This window comes from Trichosurus vulpecula, chromosome 9, assembly GCF_011100635.1.
Source record: "Trichosurus vulpecula isolate mTriVul1 chromosome 9, mTriVul1.pri, whole genome shotgun sequence".
NCBI classification, from domain to species: Eukaryota; Metazoa; Chordata; class Mammalia; order Diprotodontia; family Phalangeridae; genus Trichosurus; species Trichosurus vulpecula.
Window position 1 is genome coordinate 131,208,559 of NC_050581.1, and position 27,572 is coordinate 131,236,130.

Here is a 27,572-nt window from a genome sequence, read left to right on the forward strand (position 1 = left end):
TTCCATATATAGGATATATATAAAATATAGAGTACTCTAGCACATTTCTGAAGCACAGTGATGCAGGACATAGTATAGATACATTTTTATACTTTAAGTCTAAAATAAAAAAAATTAATTAGAAAAACTTTGGGATCCAGTCTTTTCAGTCTTGGTAAGGCATTTCCACATTGCAATACTTGATTAAAAAGATGACTCACCATTCTTTTTTTTTAATAAATGTATTTTACTTATGCAAAATGATGAAAATATTTTAACTTTTTAAATTTATTAAATTGTCAAGAAGCATAAAATAATGGTACTTTAGCATTTCCTTCCTCCATACACCATGCTGCTGTTGCACTGAAGGCAGTGAGTTCCACTGTGGGGGTTATAAGTTCCAGGATTACAGATCACTGTAAATAAAGAAAAAGCTAATAAATAAAGTGTCTCTAAAAGGCCATCTGTGATATAAAAGACTTAATAAGGTGGCACCTTTGAATCCAGTAACATACAAAGGATTTCATGTTAATTTCACATTTATATGAACACTTAATATTTCATTCCACAGATTGGAAGATATCTTAACTGTTACTGAGGTCAGGTGTTGGCAGCAGTGCTAAAACATTACCTTGAAGAACAGATGCATATAAACCATAGCCTACCGAGGAAAGTTATTTTGAAGTTCACAGGAGTATGATAAATTATGAGCAACTTAAACTAGGAAAACTCCTGCTGATATCAACAGGAATAATACATGAAACCTTTAGCATCAAGTTCTAAAGGACTCAAGTGCTATCTTGAAAAAGGAAGGATAAAATCATGAAAGATAAGTACAACATACTCTGCATTTGTATTAGTCCTTTTATGTATATATGTATATGTGTATATATATGTATGTATGTATGTATGTATGTATACACACACATTCCTCCTAGAGTATTGATTGATAAGAAAATATTACAAAAAGCAAAAAAAAAGTATAAAATGAGTTAAAGTTAAGTCCAGCAGCCAGGAAATCACCTTGACTTATTTTATACTTTTTAAGATCATACTTAAATTATTTAGAACTTGATTCTAAGGTTTCACATGTTTTCTCAATTTTTACCTAGACAGAGTCAACTAGGAACAAAGGCAGTTGAAGTAGAAGCAAGAACAACTGTAACTAGAAAGTCTCTATACAAGAAACAGTTCCCTGACTAAGGAGAAGGGAACAGGGGTGAGGTAGGGTAGATTATGAATTAACAGGTGCGAGGGACTGTTTTTGTCCAGCTAAGCATTCATATTCTGATTCCTAGATCAGTATTGTCAGATACATAGGCTAAATCAATGTGAGAGCCTATTCTCTGAAGTCCTATTTTCTTCATCTTGGCTGTTGTCATGTCTTACTAACAGCAGACCCACTATCTCATGTGCTAGGCCTCTTTGGAGGTAACACTGATGCTTACTGTTGCCACTAATCCAAATGTCTTTGGTTAAATGTGCTTAGCAGGCTTCTTTCCTGACTCACTACCTCTCCCCTGACACACACCTCTATTGAAAATATTTTCATTACTTTGTATAGATTTTATATTCATTGCTCTGTGTTGTGTACACACACACACACACACACACACACACACATACACACACATGCCCCAAAGCTCCTTGAGGGCAAGAACTGATTTACTTTTATTTCTATGCTGAATAACTAGAATACTGTCTTGAATATAGCAGGTGTTTAATATATGTTTCTTTGAATCAATGTTCTATAATGGAAAGCCAGTAAAAATTACCTGTGACTAAAATAGCTCTATGATTCACATTGGTGCAGAAGTACAAATCCTGCGAAGGTTTTGTTGGCATGTATATGTGGTATTTAAGTATACACGTGCAAGGGGGGAACATAGGAAATTTTATTACATTAAAAGACAAAGTTGAAAGTGGCATAAATTTGATGTAGTGCTATAAATGTACAAGTTCACTACATGTGATATTCTGGGAGATAGGAAATGACAATATTTTTAATCATAATAAAAAATACAATCTATTCACTGACTATCTACATGCAAAGATCTGTGGAAGATACAAAGAAGTAAAGACATGGGACACTTCTATACTGTAACAACAATGTTGCTAGCTGCTGCTGTGGGGGTGAAAGACCAACAACATCAGCATACAGAAGGGCTGCCAGCACAGGTTCTTTGATCTGCTTTTCAAAGGGTTAAGAATCTCACTTTAATTAAACATAGATATATCATTCACTCAGTTCAGGAGGAAAAGCCAGCACCCTGAACTTCAGAGCAAATACAAACAGAAATTACAATATAAACAATATAAGACAATATAAACAATATAGACAATACAAACAGAGTAAACACACACAGTTATCAACAGACAGGCCTGTAGCTGGCTGACCAAATAATTACCCAGTTACCAGAGAGAGAGGCACCAATATCTGGTTTTCAAAGCCAGGGTGCTCCAACTGCTACCCAGAGTCTAGTCTGGTCAAATCACATGACACTCTTCCAGTGAGCGAACCTCAAACAAACCGCTAACCTCTGAGTTTATATACCCTTCTTAGGGCCTGAAGACTTCACACCTAATCAGCAAAAGGGTGTGGGCCTGGGGCTTAAGCACCTACCGAGATTTAATCAAAGGCACTTGATTACTTTAGCATTCTAAAAGAGAAAACAGTAAAAAAAAAAAGTCCCACCTTAATTACCAATACATATATTAATCAACTTTGATTCTAATTGGGATGAAAAGACATAAGCACACAAAATGATCATTTAAAATGTGAAGCAGTATTTAACTGACAATTGGTTTATAAAAAGACAATAAGTTTCCTAAGACTTAGAGAAAAGAGAAAGTTCTTTAGGTTGGAGAAGAAAAGAAAAACTTCCTTAAGGTGAAAGATGGCTATGACTTAGGTAAATGGAGAAGGGTTTTTTTTCTTTTGAGGAAGCACGTTGTACAGGGCAAATAGCATGTGCAAAACAGGGGAGGTGGGTATGGCTGAAATGTGTTCAGGAGCCAGAAAGCAGACAATGTAGTTGAAACACAGGATTTCTGATAACAGAATGTGATGGTAGGAAGAGAACGAAAGACAACTGAACAAGGAGAGTTCAGAGAGAAGAAGCAAGACGTTGTAATATCATAATAGGCAAGAAAAGAGAGTTTCAGGTGATGATTAATAACATCAAACGTTGCAGAATTTAAGGAGAATAAGAACTGAGCACAGACCCCTGGGTTAGACGATTCAAAGGCCACTGGTCTGTGAGAGTGCAATTTCAAGAGAGAAATAGAGGCAGAAACCAACTTGCAGAAACCATAAACCTAATGCTGGATCTTAGAAGCCATCTAATCCAATTCCATTTTACAGATGAGGAAACTGAAGCCTAGATTCTGGAGAGTGAGGTGACTTACCCAAGGTCAAAGGGGTGTAAATGCCAGAAACCAGATATGAATCCCTATCCTTGGATTCCCAATCAAGTGCCTTACCTGATGTTCTGATATGCCACATCAGATAATGCTTAGCACCACTCTGTTCTGAATGACTAATTAAAGTCATTCTGTAAACCCAAGTATGATGTCTACTCCTGGTTTCATAGATACCAGGACACTTCGGCTATCCATAGTCCAAGAGAATTGCCATAAAACCAAAATGTAGTGGTATAAAGGACAAATTGGAGGTGCCTTAAATTGTGATCCTTCAATCTTATTCCTCTTCCCAACAAGCACTCCAAAAGTTGACTCTGATATTGATTCCTACGTTACTATAATAAACACTTCTTCCATATGATTGGTACTTTCAAAAAATAATTTTCATACATATGGTCACATGCTGGTATCCTCACAATCACCTTGTGAAGCAGGTAGGGCAGGTTCATTCCCATCTTATATGTCAGTAAAGAGAGGCCCAGAGATGTTTGAGGTCACCTGGGTATTTAGTGCTGGAGCCTAGGTTTTTTTTTTAGCTTTTCTTCTAGTGTTCCTTTCATTATATTATGCTATCTCTCAAACAACTTGATAAGAATAGTCTCTGGCCTTTTCATAAAATTGATCTGAGTAAAAAATATTTTTTCGTAAATTGGAGAATAAGATGAAAAATAGTGTCAATAGTAAGCGACCAGTATGGAGGTAAAGGTTATGAGTTTTTTTTTTAAAGGTTTTGTGTAGAGGGTATGAGTAGGCATTTGCAGAAACTCAGCATCAAAAAGACCTTTAGAACATAGGACAAAACTTACCCTAGAATAAGAGATTTGAGAATGTATGTACAATTGAATAGCGCTGAAATGAAGTCATGAATATAGACAATTTACCAGAAACTGAAACAGAATCACATCTAAAAGGGGATGAAGGTCAAATAAAGATTTATTACCAAGACATCAGAAATGTGTACACACTTTTAGTGAATGAAAACCTTGAAGGAGAAATTGAAAATGTTACAATGAAGGAACAATTTTGGTAGAAAGGTCACAGAGGTTAATGAGATAGGATCAAGAGCAGGAAGAGTAGGTAAAACCTATTTTCCTCAGAGCACCAGAGATGTTGTATGGATGGCTAGTGATGAATGAATAGTCTGAGATGGACAGCAAGGTGTATTGAGGGGTTCTACCCCAGGCAGTCTCTTTGTTCTTACTAAAATAGGAAACAAAATCATGTTCCAAATGATGGAAGTGGTTTGAGCCCTGAGGGAAAGAATAAAGGTTTGGAACAGATGCTTTCAGTTATAGGCTAAAGGATCAATAAGAAATTGGAGGTGGAGGGTGGGGGGAAGTACTATTTTTGCAACCCAAGATGAGCAGAGGAAGTTAACAGTGTGATGAAATCATTCTGTATACTTTGGTTGAAACTCTGAATTTGGATGTAGCATGTATAATTTTCCTGGTTGGTGCTATGACATATTAATGATGTGAGGAGAGCATGATAATGGGACAGAGTTTTAACAGTTGGTTCTTTCACGGAATGAGGGTGAGGTTGTGCAAGTGCTACTGGAGAAGAGAATGGGAATTAAAAGTTGGCACAAAGCTAGAGGCAGCATACACAAAATGTGGCTCCAAAAAAGAGAGCCAAAACTTAGAACACAGCATGTATGGCCATGACTAGGTTTAGAGTTTCCAACAAACAAGGCTGGCAGAGCCAACAAGTCTGGATCACACATTTTATGACTGATATTGGATTCCTGGAATAGGATCACTAGTTTAGGAACTGAAATTACTGTGAGATTACAAACTGTGAATTTTGTAGATTTTTAGCTTTCCCCTAACAAATAGAAAAAGTATGCAAAGATTTCTGGTCATATGATTAAAAAGTAGAGGACTAGATATTTTCTCTGATCCTGTCAAGCTCTCAAACTTCTCCAAAACAATGCAACAAAGATAAAGCAGCTTCAGCTGCTCCATGATTTAGAACACCCAGAATCCAAAAGAAGTCTAAAAAGTAAAGTAAAACAACAGCATGAAGTGATTACAACATTGAGATTACTGGGCACACCTCCCTTACCTCCTGAGCTAACCCAAGGACAAAGACCCACGGAAAGGCTCCAAACAAAACTGATGCCATACCCTGGTCCTCCCTCCTCTCCAGTGCAGTGGAGATCCCAGCTTCAAGCTACAGAATTTTACTCAGCCATGACAACTAGGCAGCATTGTAGCAGCTTTCCAGGACCAGAAGTTGGGGGAGGGTGGAGAAGAAGAAGTGAGGGAGGGAGAGGAGGAAAGGAGGAAAAGGGGAGGGAAAAGAGTGAAAAAGCAGTCTCATCTGTGCTACAAAAGATCTCTGCAGGAAAGTCAGGAAAAAAGGAGAAGAAAGAGGCAGGACAAATGTCTTGGCTTGAAATAGAGCTTAACATCCCACCCACACTCCTCCCATTGCCTCAAAGATCAGAACTACAGAAATCAAACCTGGAGCACCAGCAAAATAGCAGTTCTCTAAATTGCTGGTGCCAGGCCAGAATACTTAGTAAAGAGGGAAGGGAGCAAGTTCTATAAACCTACAAGTCATTTGAGACAGAGCCCCAGGCTCCTGAACCATGAACTGATCATAGTGGGAAGAAACTGACTTAATTTGAGATCCAGAGCTCAAGGAAACCACCATCAGAGGGTTGGGCAGCAGACTTGAACAGCAGGGGAAAATAAAGGGGAAAAACATGTGAAATTACCCTCAGGAAGAAGAAAACTCAAAGCCCTTGAACATAAGCAGAAAAAATCATCAGGGAATATATTAACAGAAGAAGGAGGTATGGTCCCCAAATCTAATAAACGAGTTCAGGCATCTATGAATAAATACTGAAAAACAAGGAAAAACAACCTAACATTTGAGGAAAACAGAGCACCCTATGGAATTTGAGGAGAACATGGAACCACAACACACTGTTTCTGAGTGATATAAAAGGGAAATGAGAATTACGTGAGCAGAAAATATGGTCTACAAGGCAAAAATAACAGGCAGAATAGAAAAACTGAATTCTACAATGTACAAACTTCACCATCAAAGATACAAAAGAGAAAACAATAGATTCAGAATGCAAATACATAGAAATGAAGGACAATCTAGAAGAAGAGAAGAAAAAACAATAACATTAAAACAAATTATCTTCACTAGGCAATCAAAATATGCAAATCTCAAAGATAGGATATGGAGAGATAACCTAAAGATTATATGTCTTCCAGAAGAACACTTCAGGACAAAAAACCCTAACATCATAATGGATGAATTAATATGGGAGAACTGTCTAGAATATCTGAAAATAGAAATGTCTATTGAAAGAATTTACAGATAGCCTCCAGAAAAATATCCAAAATTGCAAACACCAAGACACATAGTGGTTAAACGTAACAAATCAACTCAGAAACAAGTTCTACAAGAAATCAGGAGAAAAAAAAATTAAATACAAAGGAAAAGAAATTCAAATAACACAAACCTATTGTGTACCCACTAGAAAATGTAAGAAGGGAAGGCAGAGCAAAGATGACAGGGTAAAGGCAGGGACTCATCTGGGCTCTCCCAAATTTCTCTCCTAACAACTTTACAACACCTCAAAACAAATTCGGGAGTGGCAGAATCAACAAAAAAATAAAACAGGGTAAAGCAATTTTCTAGCCCAAGACAGCTTAGAAGGTCAACAGGAAAGGTCTGTTTCACTAGGGTAAGAGTGCAAGCCAGCAGCAGGTCATGGGGGCAACTAAATGGTAGCCATCAGCTTCTGAAGCTCTTTGTCCAGACAGTAAAGGGGATGGACAATTGGTTAGACAGATATTATAAGGGACCCTTTACTGCTACTTGGTAAAGGAATTGTTGCATTGCCCATACTTGGTTCCAGATTACAGTCCCAGGACACACTAGGGTATGGGGCTGCAGGGGAGCAAGGGATATTTCTAAGGAAGAAAAGAGTGCTTGTGGTTGCTCAAAGACAAGAGCATAGGTCAGGACATCAGTGACCACACTTCTCCTTAGACCATACCACCTAGGAAAAAGTGAAAACTTACAGACCCCCAGAACTAGTTCTGAAAACAGTAGCATGAAAATCCTGAAGCTTGGGACAGGGCTCCCTCCACCAGGGGATTAGAGCTGAACTTTAACATAAGGTTGTAAGTCAAGAAATAGGCTGGGGAAAAGAGCAAATAACAAAAATGAACCTGACCACATAAAGTTAGTCACTATGGTGATGGGGAGTATCAAAATACAAAATTCAGAAGACAACAAAATCAAAACAGCTACTTCCAAAGCCTCTAAGGAAAAATGTGAATTGAGCTCAAGACTAAAAAAAATTACCAAAAGAGCTCAAAAAGGATTTTAAAAATCAAATAAGATAGACAGTGGAAAAAATTGGGAAAAGAAATAAATGAAGCAAGAAAATCATGAAAAAAGAGTCAATTACTTGGTAAAGAAGGCACAAAAAATGAAGAAAATAACCCCTTAAGAAACAGAATAGGCCAAATGGTATTAAAAATAATAAAAGGCAGAGAACAACTTGAAAATCAGAATTGGTCAAAGTACAAAAATTCACTGAAGAAAAGAACTCCTTAAAAAGTAGAATTGACCAAATGGAAAAGGAAGTACAAAAGCACACTGAAGAAAATAATTCCTTAAAAATTAGAAATGGGCAAGTAGAAGCTAGTGAAACCATGAGACATCCAGAAACAATAAAACAAAATCAAAATAATGAAAAAAATAGAAGTATAAAATATCTCATTGGAAAAATAATTAACCTGGAAAACAGATCCAGAAGATACAATTTAAGAATTAATGGATGTCCTAAAGCCATGATGAAAAAAAAGAGCTTAGACATAATATTTCAAGAAATTATTCAGGAAAACTGCCCAGTGGGTAAAACAGAAATGGAGAGAATCCACTGATCACTTCCTAAAAGAGATCCAAAATGAAAACTCACAGGAATATTATAGCCAATTCCAGAGCTCCCTGGTCAAGGAGAAAATACTGTGAACAACCAGAAAGAAATAACTCAAACATCATGGAGCACAGTCAAGATAACTCAAGATTTATCAGTTTCTACATTAAAAGATCAGAAAGCTTGTTATGTGATAACCTGGAAGGCAAAGGAGCTAGGATTGCAACCAAGAATCATCTACCCAGCAAACTTAGTATAATCCTTCAGTAAGAAAAAGGGATAATTAATGAAATAGAGGATTTTCAAGCATTCCTAATGAAAAGACCAGAACTGAATAGAAAATCTGACTTTTAAATACAAGACTTAAGAGAAACATAAAAAGGTAAACAGGAAATAAAAATCATAAGGTATTCAATAAGGTTAAACTGTTTACATTCTTATATGGGAATATCATACTTGTAACTCTTAAGAACTTTATCATTATTAGGGCAATCAGAAAGTATAGATACACAGAGGGCACAGGTATGAGTTGACAATAATGGGATGATTTTTAAAAAATAACATTAAGGACTGAGAAACAATTATACACTTAGAGAAAGGGCAGGGGTAAAATGGGGTCTCACAAAAAAGAAGCATGAAAAGAGCTTGCACAGTAGAGGGGAAGATGAGAAGGTGTCAGACAATGCCTGAACCTTTCTCTCATCAGAAATGGTTGAAAGAGGGAATAACATACACACTCAGATGGGTATAGAAATCTATCTCACCCTACAGGGAAGTAGGAGGGGAAGGACATAAGGGAAGGGTGAGAGGATTACTGACAGAAAGGAGGGCAGACTGGGAGAAGCAACAGTCAGAAGCAAAACACTTTTGAGGAAGGGCAGGGTGAAAGGAGAGAGAGGGGACAAACAGGGAAAACAGGTTGGAGAGAAACACTGAGTAATCATAACTGTAAAAAAATTTACAGCAAATTTCTTTGATAAAGGCATCGTTTCTCAAATACATAGAGAACAGAGTCAAATTAATAAGAATACAAGTCACTGCCTAATTGAGGGAGTTTTCAAATGAAGAAATCAAAGCTATCTATAGTCATGTGAAAAAATGCTCTAAATCACTATTGATTAGAAAAATCAAAATTAAAACAACTCTGAGGAGCCCCATCACATCTGTCTGGTTGGGTAATATCACAGAAAAGGGAAATGATAAATGCTGGAGGGGATGTGGGGAAAAATTGACCCCTAAAGCACTGTCGGTGGAGTTGTGAACTGATCCAACCATTCTGGAGAGCACTTTGGAACTATGATCAAAGGGCTATAAAACTGTGCATACCCTTTGACCTAGCAATGCTAGGTCTAGATCTGTATCCCAAAAGAAATTTTTTTAAAAAGTAAAAGGACCTATATGCAAAAAAAATTTATAGCAGCTCTTTTTGTGGTGGCAAAGAATTGGAAACTGAGGGGATGCACATCAACTAGGGAATGGAGGAACAAGTTGTGGTATATGATTAGGATGGCATACTATTGTGCTGCAAGAAATGATGAGCAGGTTGATCTCATAAAACACCTGGGGAGACTTACATGAACTGATGCAGAGTGAAGTGAGCAAAACCAGGAGCACATTGTACACAGTAGCAGCAATACTGTATGATTATCAACTCTCAATGACAACTATTTTCAGCAATACAATGATCCAAGACAATTCCAAAGGACTTATTATGAAAAATGCTAACCACCTCCAGGGAAAGAACTGATAGAGTCTGAATGCAGATTGAAGCACGCTTTTTTTTTAACTTTATTTTTCCAGAGGTTTTTTTTAATCTGTCTTCTTTTATAACACAACTAATACAGACATATGTTTTTCATGACTGCATATGTATAACCTATATCAATTAGCTTGCTTTCTCAATGAGAAGGGACGGTAAGGGAAAAGAATTTGGAATGAACATTAATAATTGTTTTTACAAGCAATTTGAAAAAAATAAAATATTTTTTAAAAAGAAAAAACACAGAAAAGAAGGAATAATGTGTTCTGAAGAATGTTAGAGCTCTAAATCTGAACTTTTAACAAGCAATGAAAAAAGATGAATATTCAATAATAAGTGATTTGAAACATTCTTTTACAAATACATTCTTTTAAAAAAATATATTACTTAGAAAAAAAAAACCAGACCTCAAGGACTTATTTGCTTCTTGAGCAACCAAAGCAATAGAAATGCAGGAGGGGTGTGAATTTGGCAGCCAAGAACAGCAACAACAAGTGTGACAGCAGAGAGATAGTAGAGATTTCTTTCTAGATGCACACAAAAAGACAGGGGTGAAGGAGGAAGTCCAGTAGAGGTTAAGAGTATAGAGGAAGGCCTAAGGAATAACAGATAGAATCTGACTACAATTGAATCAATCTTTTTTTGTGGGAATGCATTACAAAAGGAGGGAGTGACTGCATTACAAAAAGAGGGAGCAGTGAATCAAAACAGGGAGGGAAGTAGAAGATGGAGGGCATTGTGTGATATAAATGGGTCAAACTGAAGGCTAGAGTGAGGGGAAAGTGACCCCTGTGATTTCAGGAAGAGAAGAACCTGAAGCAGAGTAGGTGAGGAAAGTGGGAATATTGAAAAGGGAGTCCTTGCTTTGGTAATTGGAGGGGATTCTATTGATGAAAGCCACTGTGAGTGAGGAGAGAAATTCTGCAAAAGAAGATGGAGACTTGATGATGGGTACAGTTTGGGAGATCTGGTATTTGAAAAGACCACTTGTCCTAACTTGAGAGGGAAAGAGTTGGGATTTCAGAGGGCTACAGGCACCTAGAAGAGTGGGAGTACATGGCCCCAAGGAGGAAATTGTAAGGTAAATGGAGAACAGATAACCAGGAAGTGGGTATAGATCAATACTGGACTGCATAATCAAGGACAAAGGGAATAAGGGTGAGAGGAACGGCTTCATTTTCTTCTCTGTCACTTGTAGGAATTGGCTTTGTTCTGGGAGTGAGGCACAATGGAAAAGGAGAATCTGAAAGGTAAGCTCTCCAATGTAGTGGCAGATGCTGCCTAGAGAGAAGACCCTCAAATGGATACCTTGAAAACTGTTTTCATGAAGAATATACAAAGTAAAGAGCATTTAGATAATTATAGGGGTCAAGAACCAGAGAATGAGGTCTACAGTAGGCAGAAAGAGAAGTTGGATAATGAAGAAAGAGAGAGACACTGATGAGGGCACAGTCTCTGGGAACCCCTTGAATCCTTGAACTCTCCTTGAATCTTCCCACTCCACCTGGCCTTGGCCTGAGGCTATAACCATTAAGCCCAAATGCCTACCTTGCCCAGTCCTCTATTGTCCAGCTGTTTCCCACCCTTAATCCTGTTTCCCATCCTTAATCCTGATCAAAATATCTATACCCTAGCTCTGTTACCCCAGCCCTTTATGGTCTGTCATTTCCATATAGCCTTCAGCTATTTCCCCCACCCTGGAGTCTGACCTCATCCCAGTCCCTTCAAGCTCCTCCTCAGACTCCTCCTTAAGTCCCTCCCTAGACCCCTCCTCTGGTCACCCCAGACCATCCCTCAATCCCTCCCACAACCTTTGTGTATATAATCTCCATCTTGCCTCCATGAAGGTGGTCAGATCCAATCTAGCTCAGATTGATCTGGCCCTCTTTCCTTACAGGCATCGCAAGGGGTGGGATGTCTTGGGGCAGGCCTATTTGGCTAACTCTTAATAAACTTTATCTTTTCCCTTGGCTGAGAAAGCTTGAGTCGAATTCTTTTGGCAGGACCCAGTGTGTCGGTACTTTGGGGTGTCGAGCACCTCTCACTCCAAACCCTCATCAACACCATCTCTGGAAAAGGTACCAAAAATTGAAATTTTAAAAAAATGAACAGAACTAGCTGAAAGGAAGGAGAAGAAGAATAACTGAGAGACTTATGGGAATGGGGAATTAAACTATCAGACAAAAGTAAGAAACAGAAATGAATAAGCAAAATCTCAAAAGGAAGGGGGTATTTATTAGGAGGAGGGGAACAGAAGTTAGGGGAAGAGAACCATTAGGACTAAGGCAACCTTAAAGAAGAAAAAGCTGAAGTAACTGAAACAACATAGTACTGTTTTTACAGAAGAAGGGGAAAAAATTAGTAACCTGGAAAATATTACAGATAAGTGGTAAAATATATAAACATAACTCTCAATACTTTAAATGTGAATAAATCAAATAATTCAATAGAATGAAAAAGAATGACTGATTACCTAAGAAAATAAAATCTTACAATTTGTTACAAGAAAACATATTTTAAAAACAGAGAAAAACAAAATAAAATGGAGAGGACAGAAACAAATTTGCTATATTATCAAATGAATCCAAAAAAGTAAAAGTTACAATCATGCTACTGGAAACAAACAAAAACAAATATTCAAACAATAAAAAAGGAAGTGAAAGGAACCAATCTCATTAACAAACTTATATAATGTGAATGCCTTAACATTCTAATGCCTAAAGGAAACATTAACTGAGCTACAAGAAGACATAAACAGTAACATATCAGGGACAGGAGACTTCATTATCCCTCTCTCACCTTCTAAAGGGGCACAAAAAAAGAAATTTTAAAAACTAAAAAAATTCAAAGAACTTAATAACAGTGTTTGATAAAATGAAAAACATAAATTACCTAGGAGAAAACCTCCTTATTTGATTTTTAAAAATAAAATAAAAACTTCTGGGAAAACTAGGTGTGATAGAGGCATAGGGAGGAAAATCATGGGTATTTATTTAAGAAGGTCAAGAGGGAGTCTAATGACTCCATTATGATAAAGCTAAACAGTTAAGCAGGTAAAGAAACTGTACAGACATGGTCCTCAACATATATCTTTAATGTGTAAAGGATTATAGAAAAGGAAGATTGTAAGATTGATTTTTTTAATACATGATTCACAAAGTTAGGTGTGTGCCCGATAATCCACTTCCCCAACACACGTGTACTCACAAAGACTTCCTTTTCATTTTTAACTACTTAATTTTTTCACCATTTATGGCTACTTCTTTTTTTAATGTTTTAGAGGGCTTACTAGCAAACATAAAACCTTCAGCCCATCTCTAAGTTACTGAATGTTATCTTATCTGTTACAGTAGTCACCCAACAACACAATATTACTTGAAGTTGTGTTTAAGTAGTTTCTTCTGCCCCATTCCTGATATCCCCACCTGCTATTTTGCTTCAAGTATGCCTCAAATATTTAACTCAAGTATGAGGTAACTTTTGAGGTTTTCCACTATTCTCAAGGAGAATAAAATAAAGCTGATTTTAAAATACTCAAAATAGAGGGGATGGGGTTTTTTTTGCTTGCTTAGTATTATGTAAGAGCAAGATACACAAGGCAAATACCAGATATTAAACTGTATTATAAAGCAGCAGTCATCAAAACTATTTGGCACTGACAAAGAAACACAGTGGTGGATCAGTGGAACAGGTTAGGGACACAAGACACAATAGTCAACGACTATGGCAATCTACTCTTTGATAAACCCAAAGAATCCAGCTTCTGGGCTAAGAATTCACTATTTCACAATAACTGCTGGGAAAATTGTAAAATGGTATGGCAGAAGCTGGGCATAGATCAACATCTTACACCATATACCAAAATAAAGTCAAAATGGGTTCATGATTTAGGAATAAAGGCTGATACTATAAGCAATTTGGGAGTGCAAGGAATAGTTTACCTGTCAGATTTATGGGAAAGGGAAGAATTCATGACCCAACAAGAGAGAGAGGATTACAAAATGCAAAACGGGTAATTTTTACTATGTTAAATTGAAAAGTTTTTGTATAAACAAAGTCAATGCAATAAAGATTAGGAGGGAAGCAGAAAATTTGAAAAAAAAATCTTTACAACCAGTGTCTCTGATAAAGGCCTCATCTCTGAAATATACAGGGAACTGAGCCAAATTTGTAGGAATAAAAGTCAGTCCCCAATTGAGAAATGGTCAAAAGATATGAACAGGCAGTTTTCAGAGGAAGAAATGTCTATAGGCATATGAAAAAATACTCTAAACCACTACTGATTAGAGAAATGTAAATCAAAACAACTCTTAGGGTACCACATCTCTCTTGTCAGATTGGCTAACATGACAAAACAGAAAAATGATAAATGCTAGAGAGGATGTGGGAAAATTAGAACACTGTTACATTGTTGGTGGAGTTGTGAACTGATCCAACCATTCTGGAAAGCAATTTGGAACCATGCCCAAAATGTGCCTACCCTTTGACTCAGCAATATCACTTCTAGGGCTATATTCCAAAGAGATCATACAAGTGGGAAATGGACCCGTGTATACAAAAATATTTATAGCAGCTCTTTTTGTGGTGGCAAAAAATTGGAAATCAAGGGGATGCCCATCAATTGGGGAATGGCTAACCAAATTGTAGTATCTGAACGTAATGGAATATACTATTGTGCAATAAGTAATGAGGAACAGAGAGACTTCATTATAACCTGGAAAGACGTATATGAACCGATGCTGAGTGAGGGGAGCAGAACCAGGAAATCATTATACATGATCACTGACACGCAGTACCTGTAAGGACTAACTTTGATAGACATGACTCCTCTCATCAATGCAAGGTTCAAAGACAGCTCCAAAAGACTCAGGATGGAAAAAGATATGCACATCCAGAGAAAGAATTATGGAGTCTGAATGCATATTGAGGCAAACTATTTGCTCTCTTTCTTTTCCTTCCTTTTTGGTTTCGTTTCTCCTTTCTCATGATTCATTCCATTGGTTATAATTCTTCTTTACAACGGGACTATTATGTAAGTAAGTTCAATGTGAAGGTATGTGTAGAACCTACATTGGATTACATGCCATCTTGGGGGGAAAGGAGGAGGAGAGGGAGGGAGAGAAAATTTGGAACCCCAAAACTTGTGGAACTGAGTGTTGTAAACTAAAAATAAAAAATAAATTTATTTAAAAAAAGATACACAAGGCAAAACAAGGTCTACTACTAGGGGTAGATGATGTAATATTGAAGAAAAGACTGCTATTTTAATTTAATCTTCTCCTGGAAGGTGAGTGAACTTCAAACTGAAAAGGCCAAGATTTATGCATCAAGGGCTGCCAACATGCTATCTGACAAAGCAAAAACAAACATTCAAAAAATAAAAGGGACAAAAACAAGGTAATTACCTTATGCAAAAAGGAATCACAGACAATAAACCAATATCAGTAATTAACATATGCTCTAAATGCCTTAGCATCTAAATTTATGAAGGAAACATTATCTGACCTTCAAGAAGCCACAGACAATAATACAATAGGAACAGTAGACTTCAATATCCCTCTATCAGTTCTGGATAAGTCTTTTACAAAAATTGATTACGTATTGTTTCTGGAATTGGAATCAAAGTAGATGCCCATCGATTGGGGATGGCTAAACAAACTGTAATGGAATATTACTATGCTGTAAGAAATGATGTGTGTGAAGAATACAGAGAAGCATGGAGAGATCTATGTAAAATGATGCAAAGTAAGCAGAGCCAAGAAAACAATACACACAGTGACTATAACAATGGAAATGGAAAGAACGACATACCAAAAAGCTAAAACTAAATGTTATAAAAATCAAAACTAAGTGGTTACAAAGATCAAACAACAGTCAAATGAAGAGATATGAGAAAACACCCCCCATTTAACCCTTCATAGAGGTGGGAGGTCCATAGGCTTTATACACTGCACATGTTTTCAGACTTTTTCAATGTATGAATCCATTTAGCCGATTTTTTTTTCTTTCTAAAAAAAAATTTCTCACATGGACTCGCTTTCTGGGAGGGGGAATAGGAAGAATACGTGGGATAACTATGGTGACTTAAGAAAAACAGAATGATCAATAAAAATTTATTTAAAAATTACAAAAAAATATGAGAGTGCATAGAATTAACCCAGATCTGATGTGAACAGGGTTCCCTCTAAAAACCCCTTCCTTGTCCTTTCCCCTGTCCCTTTCCCCTTAGCCTTTTATTTCTTTCTGTATTCAGAAGACTTTTATAACTTTCTACATATGTATGTATTGTTTCCTCTTTAACCCACTCCCAAGGAGAGTAGGGTTCCAGAACTACCAACCGTCCTCCCCAGTCTAATTCCTCTGTGTCAGTACTTCCTCTAGTACCTCATCTGTCTAAGATAATTACTCCTTTTTACCTTCTCCTAAATGGTTTTACTTTTTAGAATCACATCATACTCAGGTCTACCCCAATCTTTCTTTCAAACTACCCAATTACTAATAGCAATCTCAGATGTACTTTTTTACATTTCCTCATATAAAAAGTAAACAATCTGTCCTTATTGAGTCCCTTGCAATTAGTCCTTGATGTGTAGCTTGTATGACAAATTTTCTATTTAGGTTTTTTGCAACAAAATCCTGAAAATCTGGCAATTCATTGAATATCCATTTATTTTTTCATTCAGGATTATGCTTAACTTTGCTAGGTATGGTATTTTCAGCTGCAACTCCAGTTCTTTTGCTTCAATACACAGTGTTCCAGGACCTGTGGTCTTTTATTGTTACAGCTGCTAGGTCTTGTGCCATTCTAATTGTGGCCCCAACATATTTGAATTGCTTTTTTCTTGTTGCTTATGAGGGTTTTGGAAGTTAATTATGATATTCCTGTAGGTTTTCCATAGGATCTCTTTCACATGGTAATCACGTGGATTTTTTTCTATTTCTACTTTCCCTTCTTGTTTTAATGCTTCAGGACAGTTTTAATTGTTTCTGCATTATTGTGTCAATATTCTTCTTTTGATCATAGCTTTTGTAACAGCAAGCAAAGTGGGATTTTTTTGCTTCTTTTTTTCTTTTGGAGTTAAGTTTCTGTAACACATTAAGTACTTACTGGAATGTTAATGGAATAGGACCTGCTTTGAGCTCTGTCTGGCCCAGCTCAAAGCTGTGAGACATCCTGAGTCATGTAGAGCCCAATGTGGGAGGAGTTTGCCAAAAAATGGAAAAAGAGCAGGAAGTGAGAACAAGGCAGACCTGAGAGAGAGAAGCTAGCATGAGTGAGCAGAGGGCAGAATTTTCCTGGGAGAACTTGCTTGTAGAGAGGCCTAAGAGAAAGAATGGGATGTTGGTGTTCCCTCTGTGGATCTGTGCTAATTTCTCAGATAGAAGCCTTGTCTGTTGGTCTGTGTTAATTTCTCAGACAAAAGGCCTGTCTGTTGGTCTTTATAAGTGAATTGAGCTGAAGGTTGAGACCCGCCCACAGGAAGGAACCTTAGCTTAAGTCCTTTTTAAGAGCTGTTAAAGTGAATTGAGATGATGGTGCTAGTAATATGTGTAAATATTGTTGTAGCCCTGGTAAGCTTTGTTTTCCCAGAAACAGAGGCTACGGGCAGGAGCCCCTGAAGCCTGCTGTCAGGCAGGAAGAGCTTGGACTGGAGCAGTCCCTGTGAGCTGAGACCTGGAGCAAGAGCTGCTTATGTGTGAATCCAGGCAAGAGTTGGGGACAGTCAGCCCACAGAAGAAGGGACATATTTTTTCTAAGTCCACCAAATCATCATTTCCTATACCATAGCAAAATTCCAACCTTATACTGTCTAGTTATTTTAGATAGTCTAAAACAATATTGATTAATATAGCCAACATATAGTGTAGTTTCTCTATTTTTCTCTTCTAATTAAATCTATTTTGGCTTTAATTTTGTATGAGATCATGATTACTACCCCTACTTTTTCCCTAATAAATCCTACTTCTGATCTTTATTTTGCATGTATCTCTTATTTCCTATTGCTCCTGAGTTCCCTACTTTACTTCTACCTGCTATATTGCCCTCCTATTACTTAACCTACCCCCTCCAAAGATCCCTCCCTTATCTTCTTTCCCCTCTTGTTTCTATCTAAATTTGGAAGACTTTTATAGCCTTTCAAATATATATGTTATTCCCTCTTTGTCCCATTCCCATTAATCTAGACCGCTTTATATACCTCCCCCTTCCCTTGTGTTCTCTCACGCTTTTATTTCTTCATAAATTTAGAAAATATCTACATATGAGCATGAGTATAAATGAGTATATGTATATATGTTTCTGTGTATATGTGCATACATACATACACATCTGTGCTTAATTGTAGCCTTCAGGGCAGGGGGAAGGAAAAAAGAACAAAGTAAAAAGTGCACAGCAGAGAACAAAAGAAAACTTACCAGGAACTAAAGAAAAGACAAAGGTGGAGAGCTCTGAACACAATGTGTAGTATTTATGATATAGATTTTATTGAAATGGAAATTTATTGCCGCATATTTTTAATCCTTTCTCATGTTCTGCTGTGCACATGGCAATGCTTTTTTCTTATTGTATATTTAAGTTTTAATATTTAAGTTTACAATGTGTTTTTCTTTTATTGTGCATTTAAGTTTTAGTATTTAAGTTTATAATAAATTAATTTTTTAAAAAAGACAAACACAATTCCAGGCGTTGAGCCCAGCAAAGCTCTTCCCATTGGACCTGTAGACCAAATCACTCTGTGATAGCAGCGAATAAAGTATAGTTCTTTTCCTCTCCCAAGCTGCAGCTCCATCAATTGTGAAGAACAAGTGGGTGATCTCCCATTTCCAAGAGGCATACTACTCAGGAGCTCTGCTCTCTCTAGAAGGTCAGATCTCCTAACTCTTCAATTTAAGGTCACTGTCTAGGCAAATTCCAAGGTTTGCATTGCTCAAAAGAATCTCACTTCTCTGCCAGAAGGCTAGAAGCAGGAACAATGATGCCTAGATTTTCCCCAGACAGTAGGGAAAAGGTTCAGGGACATTGTTAATAAATTCCCCTCTCATGTATAGCTCATGTGCTTCTGCCCATGGCAGCCATTAATGGTCCTAGAATCCAGGATAGAGACTAAACATGTATAGGCATCCCCTCAAACACATGAACATCAACTCATGTTCTGTTCTACTGCATCATGGTCTGTGTCCTGAACAGGGAGAAGGGGAAAAATAAATGAGAACAGTTTGTCATTTTTCTTTTATGCTTCCTTACCTATAAAAGGTTGACTCCTCAAACGAAAGTCTGTCATCCCAGCCATTCTAGGCAATCAAAACATCTTGAGGCCATTTCCAACCACCTAAAACCTATCGCCTCGAAGGAACAAAAAAGTTGGCTCCAAATGAATCAATTAATTTTGGTACAGCCCAAGGAACTGCCTTTTATTCTCTAAGGGTGCCAATAGACATGTCTTTGCTTAATAGGGAAAGGTATTTTCAAAAGCCTGAAGAAAAGCTCAGTGCCCTACAAACTCATTAAGTGAATTGGGGCACTCTCCTGAACAACCACAATTACACAAATATAAAACACTTGCCTCCATGATAGTGCTAAAAGACCACAGAAACCAATTTAGGAGTAACTGCTTGATCTCCTTGTCAAATGGAGCTACTTGATAGCCAAGGACAAGGCCAGTTTAGAGTATAACACATTTATAAAGCATAACAAAGGAGAAACATGGAAAGCAACTGAGGGGGAAACAAACCTATAGAAAGCTTAACATGAGAAGCATCTAAGTAAAATCTCACAAGAGCATTTACAGGTGAAATTGGCAGGAAAATCAATAAACATGTCAGCATTTCTATACTTGTCATTTCTATACTTGATAATGGGGTAGAGTCTGAATGCAGATAAAAGCATACCTTTTTAAACTTTCTTTCAATTGTTTTTCATCTGTGTTTTGTTTTGCAACATGGCTAATGTGGAAATATTTTCTTGCATGACTGCATATGTATAATCTATATCTAATTGCTTGCCATCTCAGGGAGGGGGAAGAAAAGAAGGAAGAGAGAATATTTGGACCTCAAAATTTTTAAAAATGAAAGTTCAAAATTGTTTTTATGTGTAATTTGAAAATATATATAAACATTTCAAAAAAAAAGAAAGAAAAATGGCAATACATCTTCTACCATCTCAGTACCTGAGTAAATAGAAATGGCACTTATGAAGAATAAGTTGAACTAATTATAGTGTAAGGATATAATGCAATATTATTATGCTCTAAGAAATGATGAAAGGGACAAGTTTTAGGGGAAAAAAACTGGAAAGACTTACATGAACTGATTCAGAGTGAAATGAACAGAGCCAGTAGAACAATTAGACAACAGCAATACTGTAAAAACAAACAACTCCGAAAGACTTAAGAACTCTGATTAATGCAATGATCAACCACAATTCCAGAAGATTGATAATCAAAGATACTACCCACCTTCTGACAGAAGTATTGTTACTCTTAAACTACCTTTGAAGTAAAAAAAAATCCTTTAGAAATAGTAATATTACTATTAAGTAGTTAAATGGAACTAGAGTGTTTGGACTCCTAAAATTTAGGGAAGGAAATAGGTGGGGCTTGGGAAAGTGGCAGAAATGAGGGAATAGGTCTTTATTTCTCTCCACTTCTGACTCTCCACAGGACTCTGTATACCAGGTATGCCATAAAAACTCCTTGACCTTGGAAGCTCACTCCAACCTTGGACTACTTCTCACACTGGAGGTACCTTCCCACTTTGCTATTTCTCAATCTGCTGGTTCCTCTCAGAACCACCCTTTGAAGGAGGTAGTATATACCAGACATGTCTTCAATTGTTTCCATGCTGCACTCTTGACTTTCTAAAGGACGTTGTTTACTATGCTAATACTATGCTACCTTCATCTGATACAGACTCCTCCCCACCATTTTCAGCTTCCTTTTACACGTTGTCTTACCCACATTAGAATATAAGGTCCCTGAGGGCAAAACTGTCTTTCTGCTTATATTTGTACAGTATTCTCACAACTTACTGTATGCTTGGCATATAGTAAGAGCTTAATATATGCTTTTTGTCTTGACTTGATGGACTAAGGTGCATAATGAGACAAACATTTTCAGGTATGGCCAATGTGTGAATTTGTTTTTACTTGACTATGAATATTTGTAACACTTTTCTTTTAATTGAGGAGGGGCAATGGCAGGGATAGTTATAGTTTTGTTTAAAATCTTTAAAGTCTTACAGAAGTATTTAGGGTATAGGGTACAGAGAGGTTAAGGGATTTGCAAATGGTAAGCTAGCATGTGTAAGAGGCAGGATTTGAACATAGTTAGTTCTTCCAGACTTCATAGATGGCCATCCACCACCATGCTCTATACTTCCAGAAGAATATTAGTGTTTAGAATACAGGCTTTTGCAGCAGAGAGCAAACCCAATTTCTCAAAACTGATCAAAAACAATTGGCTCTACTCATTTAATTCTAGGCCTACCTCACCATCAATCTGTGGCTCCTATTCAAGATAAAGATAATAAGTGATTAATTCACTTTCCACTCAACTGCACATTATAATCTAGGCAATCTGCATTTTTCATCACTTCTTATGTGGATTACTAGGGCAACCTTTTTCAGTGCTGTAGATCTCAATGTAGTGTTCTGGGGTCTGATTCACTGAATAATATCACTTCTTTAGATGATTGCATTCATCAAGAAATCATGCATGACCTTAAAATATACTTGGAAAAAACCCTCATGTTGAAGGAGAGCTTTTAAGGCTGAATTTTGCTCTAAAAAGATAAATGCATTATTGTTATTATTTTTTAAAAAAGAATTCTGCAATGATAATAGGAAAAATGTTTCTGAATCTACAAAATAACTACTCAACTGCCACAGCATGGCTCTCTGGAGAAAAGCAGTCAAATCTGTATCAATAAATTTCAGCATAATGATGATCACTGTCTACATGCACTATAAGAAAATTACTTTCAAAAAAATCTTTCAAACAAATCACCAAAAATTATAATTGGAATGCTTCTGTAATAGTTCTATCACTGTGAATGTAGATAAAACTCATGAATTATGTTAACAATTTGTTAGATGGACAATTAGCCTGTTCCTCAGTGTGGTGAAACTGAGCCAGAAAGTAGTGCCTCCTAAATTTTATATACAAAATTAAGTCAAATCTACAACTATCTATGGGCTAGGGATTGTAACAACAATGCTGCTAGCAGCTGCTGTGGGTATTTAAGACCAATAATACCAGCACAGAAGGGCTACTAGCACAGGTTCTTTGATCTGCTTTTCTAAGGAAAACAACTTTAAGGGGTTTACAATCTCACTTTAAATGAAAATATACATATCATTCACTTAGTTCAAGGGGAAAAGTTAACACTGAACTTCAGAGCAAATACAAACAGAAATTACAAGCAGAAATTATAAACAGAGTAAAATAACACAAATCAACAGACAGGATTCTATATGTCTGACCATAGCAATACACATACAGTTACCAGAGAGAGAAGCATCAACATCTGGGTTTTCAAGGTGGGGGGGGGGGGGTTCCCTTAATAGCTACCCAGAGCTATCTGGAGAAATCACAGGAATGTTCTTCCAAAAAGTAACCCCCCAACAAAATGCTAACCTCAGAGTATATATACATTTCTTCAGGGTTGGAAAGCTTCACACCTCTAATGACTTAATTAGCAAAAGGGTATGAACCTTCCTACAAACAAAGGCAAGACTCAATCAAGGGCACTTGATTGCCTTAGTGCTGAGCAGCACTCCTAAACCAAAGACAACAAAAAGTACCACTTTGCTTGCCATTATAGGGATGCTTACTAATTCTGGTAGGGAGCAAAAATGGAAATAAGCCAAGATATTAAGAACAACTTTAGGAAATATAGTAAAGAAGACTGAAAGTAAAAAAGTGTGGTAGAACTGATTACTTATATTCACTAAAACCAAGTGAATCCATCAAATTATCAATCAAGTTAAAGTATAAAAGATAAGATTTAAAACTGACTGGGGATTGTTAAGGTACAACTATAGTAATCACTTTTATAATAATCACCATTGCTCCTCTATCCTATATTGGTGCAAAGAGGGTTAGATATGATGTCACTTGAACAGCTGAATCCTAGTCTACCAAAATCCTTGGCAACCTCCATAAATCTCTGAAATTTCTCTCCTTCTTAAATAAGAGCAGTCACCCAACGTTACAAAGCAATTGGTAGCAACATTAATTAAAATACAAATTTCCTATCTTTTCTTCTTTTCAGTAATTCCTCACTAAGAGAGAATAACCTTTAATTAAATTTTCATGTTTGAAGTAAAGAAACTTGTATATCACCAGAAGAGAGCCTTTATACATTAAGGATCTCCTTTTCTTTCAAATGTTAAACTTTGGTTATGTATATGCATATTTGGTCCAGTGAAAGAAAAACCAGAATGTTACTAGTCTCAACTAACTGCTCACTGCTGAGACTGTGGCTGAGTGCTATAGTCATGTGAGTTGTTGTTGTTGTTATTATTATGACCCTGGGCAAGTAACTTAACCTCTTGGTCACAATCTTCCCCTCTGTAAATAATAAAAGCACCTGCCTCCCACATTTATTGTGAGGCTACTATGATATGGTATTTGTAAAGGGCTTTACAAACCTTCAATCTCTATATAAACGCTACCTTTTGTTGTTGTTCAGTTGTTTCAGTCATGGCCAATTCTTCATGATTCCATAAGGCATTTTTTTTTTTGCAAAAATACAGGAGTGGTTTGCTATTTCCTTTTTCAACTTATTTTGCAGATGAGGAAACTGAGGCAAACAGGGTTAAGTGACTTGCCCAGGGTCATGCAGCCAGTAAGTGTCTCTGGCCAGATTTGAACTCATGAAGATGAGTCTTCCTGACTCCAGGACCAGCACTGTATCATACACTGTGCCACCTAGCTGCCTAGGAAATTATTATTAGCACATTATTATTGCTATTTTGGTATTGTTATTCTACTTAAGTACAGTGTATGCTAGGATAAGGCCTTATTAGCAACCTTTTCAAAACATAAAAAAATGAACATAAATGGGGAAAATATCATCCTTGTTCTTCTCATCAAATGTAATAGCTAAATATGAAAAGGGAAAAGATATGAATCTAAATGGAAAGGACAAAGTTCAGTGAAATTTTTAGCTGTTGATAATGATCATTTAAATGTGATTTTTAATTATTTGTAAAATAAAATATTTTTATAGTACAGTACTGTAGCATCTGTATTTGTACAGAAACCTATGGGAAACAACAATCCACATTTTGACAGATCTCTGGTGCTGATGGTTTGTGTTTTGCAAAAATTTGCAATAAATGTAGGGGGAAATTTTTGATATATATTTAATTTAAAGTTACTTTTGCTACAGTGACTATATGATAATATAAAAAGTAAAGCTATTTCCATTTGATATTTCTGAAATTATCCAGGAGGGTTTAACAACTGAAATCAACATAATAAATTTCTAAATATAGAAGAAATAATATGTAATAATGTGCGTAGAATTTTTCACATGCTGATAACTTTTCAGCAACCAATCCTGGTCTGCCATCTAGGGGAAAGTTTAAAAACAGTAAAGTAAATAGAAAATCCAGTGTTTACTTAACCTACTTCCGAGAAAGTAAATATTCCTTACTCAATAAACATCAGTTGTCTCAATCTTCTTTATTGAGCATAAACTCCTAGTGCTGCACCTTCATTCTGCCAATAAAGTTATTTTCACAAAACTCTCCCTCATATATTTTATGTGCTTCTATCCAGAATGCCATTTCACACCTCAATGGATTTTAAGTGCACTTTGTATGTTAATTTGTTCTTGTATCTAGTGTTATTATGGTCATATTTTCTACTGTGTTCCAATTTAGAGGACTACTTAAATATCTTCTTGAGTAGTGTCTTCTCTTGAATGTTTATTCTGGCACTACTGTGTACAAGAGACAACAACAAAGTACTTGATAAGCCCTGGTTCAAACAGAGAAGTCCATGATACTTTAGCACATAGAAAAATGAACAAATCAATAAGAAAATTGACAGCTCTATGGAATTATTAACATTAATTGTTAAATCTGTTGAACTAATTGAACAAATGTTTATTAGTGCCTACTCTGTAAGATATTGTGTTATGTGTTAGGGATACAAAGATATGACACAGACTATGCTCTCAAAGAACTCAAAATCTAAAAGAAGACTTGCACACAAATAATGATAATACATGGGATAGAAAAAACTAGCAATACATAAGGGATGATACCATAAGCAAATTAGGAGAGCAAGGAATAGTCTACCTGTCAGATCTTTGGAGAAGGGAAGAATTTATGACCAAAGAAGAGATAGAGAACATAATAAAATGTAAAATGGATAATTTTGATTACATTAAATTTAAAAGTTTTTGCACAAACAAAACCAATGCAAAAAGACTAGAAGAAAGGCAGAAAGCTAGGAAACAATTTTTACTGCCAGTACTTCTGATAAAGGCCTCATTTCTCAAGTACATAGAGAATTGAGTCAAATTTATAAGACTACAAGTCATTTCCCAATTGATAATAGTCAAAGGATATGAACAGGCAGTTTTCAGAAAAAGTAATCAAAGCCATCTATAGTCATATGAAAAAATGCTCTAAATCACTATTGATTAAAGAAATGCAAATTAAAACAACTTTGAGGTACCACCTCACACCTATCAGATTGGCTAATGTGACAGAAAAGGAAAATGATAAATATTGGAGAAGATGAGGGATAATTGGGACACTAATGCACTCTTGGTAGACTACTGAAATTAACCAAACATTCTGGGGAGCAATTTGGAACCATGGCCAAAGGGCAACCAAACTGTGCCTACCCTTTGATACAGCAATACCACTAGTAGGTCTATATCCCAAAGAGATCATAAAAAAGAGAAAAGGACCCATATGTAGAAAAATATTTATAGCAGCTCTTTTGGGCTGGTGGCAAAAAATTATTCCATATTCTCTCCCTTACTCCCTCTCCACCCACCCTCATTGAGAAGTCAAGCAATTCATTATAGGTTATACATGTGTAGTCATGCAAAACACTTCCATAATAGTCATGTTGTGAAAGACTATGTTTCCCTCCATCCTATCCTGCTCCCCATTTATTCTATTCTCTCCTTTGACCCTGTCCCTCCTCAAAAGTGTTTGCTTCTGATTACCCACTCCCCCCATTTGCCCTCTTTTCTATCATCCACCCTCTCTTATCCCCTTCCCCCCTACTTTCCTGTAGGGTAAGACAGATTTTCATACCTAATTGAGTATGTATGTTATTCCTTCCTTCAGCCAAATATGCTAGAACTAAGATTCACTCACTCCCTCTTGCCTCTCCCCTCTTCCCCCCACTGTAAAAGCTTTTTTCTTGCCTCTTTTATGTGAGATAATTTACCCCATTCTACCTCTTCCTTTCTCCTTCTCCTAGTACTTTCTTCTCTTGCCCTTTAATTTTATTTTTTAGATATTATCCCCTTCATATTCAACTCACCCTGTGCCCTCTGTGTGTATATGTACATTCATATATATACATATATGTATGTATATATGTGTGTATGTGTATCTATATATGTGTATGTATGTACATACGTACGTACGTATATTCCCTCCAACTACCCTAATACTAAGAAAGATCTCATGAGTTACAAATATCATCTTTTCATGTAGGAATATAAATAGTTCAACTTTATTAAGTCCCTTGTGATTTCCCTTTCCTGTTTCCTTTTTCATGCTTCTCTTGACTCTTGTGTTTGAAAGTAAAATTTTCTATTAAGGTCTGGTCTCTTCATCAAGAATGCTTGAAAGTCCTCTGTTTCATTGAATTTTCAATTTTCCCTTGACGTATTATACTCAATTTTGCTGGGTAGGTGATTCTTGGTTTTAATCCCAGCTCCTTTGACCTCCAGAATATCATATTCCAGACCCTCTGATCCCTTAATGTAGAAGTTACTACATCTTGTGTTATCCTGATTGTGTTTCCACAATACTTAAATTACTTCTTTCCGGCTGCTTGCAATATTTTCTCCTTGACCTGGAAACTCGGGAATTTGGTGACAATATTCCTAGGAGTTTTCTTCTTGGGATCTTTTTCAAGAGGCAATTGGTAGATTCTTTCAATTTCTATTTTACCCTCTGGCTCTAGAATATCAGGGAAGTTTTCCTTGATAATTTCTTGAAAGATGATGTCTAGGCTCTGTTTTTGATCATGGCTTTCAGGTAGCAATTTTTAAATTCTCTCTCCTGGATCTATTTTCCAGGTCAACTGTTTTTCTAATGAGATATTTCACATTGTCTTCTATTTTTTCATTCTCTTGGTTTTGTTTTATAATTTCTTGATTTCTCATAGAGTCATTAGCTTCCATTTGCTCTATTCTAATTTTTAAGGAATTATTTTCTTCAGTGGTCTTTTGGAACTCCTTTTCCATTTGGCCAATTCTGCTTTTTAAGGCATGCTTCTCCTCATTGGTTTTTGGAGT

The 27,572-nt window shown here is 36.4% G+C and overlaps 1 protein-coding gene across 1 annotated transcript in view; it reads right to left on the reverse strand.

Annotated features, from left to right (window-relative positions):
* Window positions 1-279: 279 nt before the first annotated feature.
* LOC118831493 (zona pellucida binding protein) overlaps window positions 280-27,572 on the reverse strand; it is a 118,736-nt gene continuing 91,443 nt past the window's right edge. Inside the window, exon 8 of the mRNA XM_036738863.1 lies at window positions 280-395. Within this exon, the coding sequence (XP_036594758.1) occupies window positions 304-395 (92 nt within the window). The 3' untranslated portion in view covers window positions 280-303. The remainder of the gene's footprint in view (window positions 396-27,572) is intronic.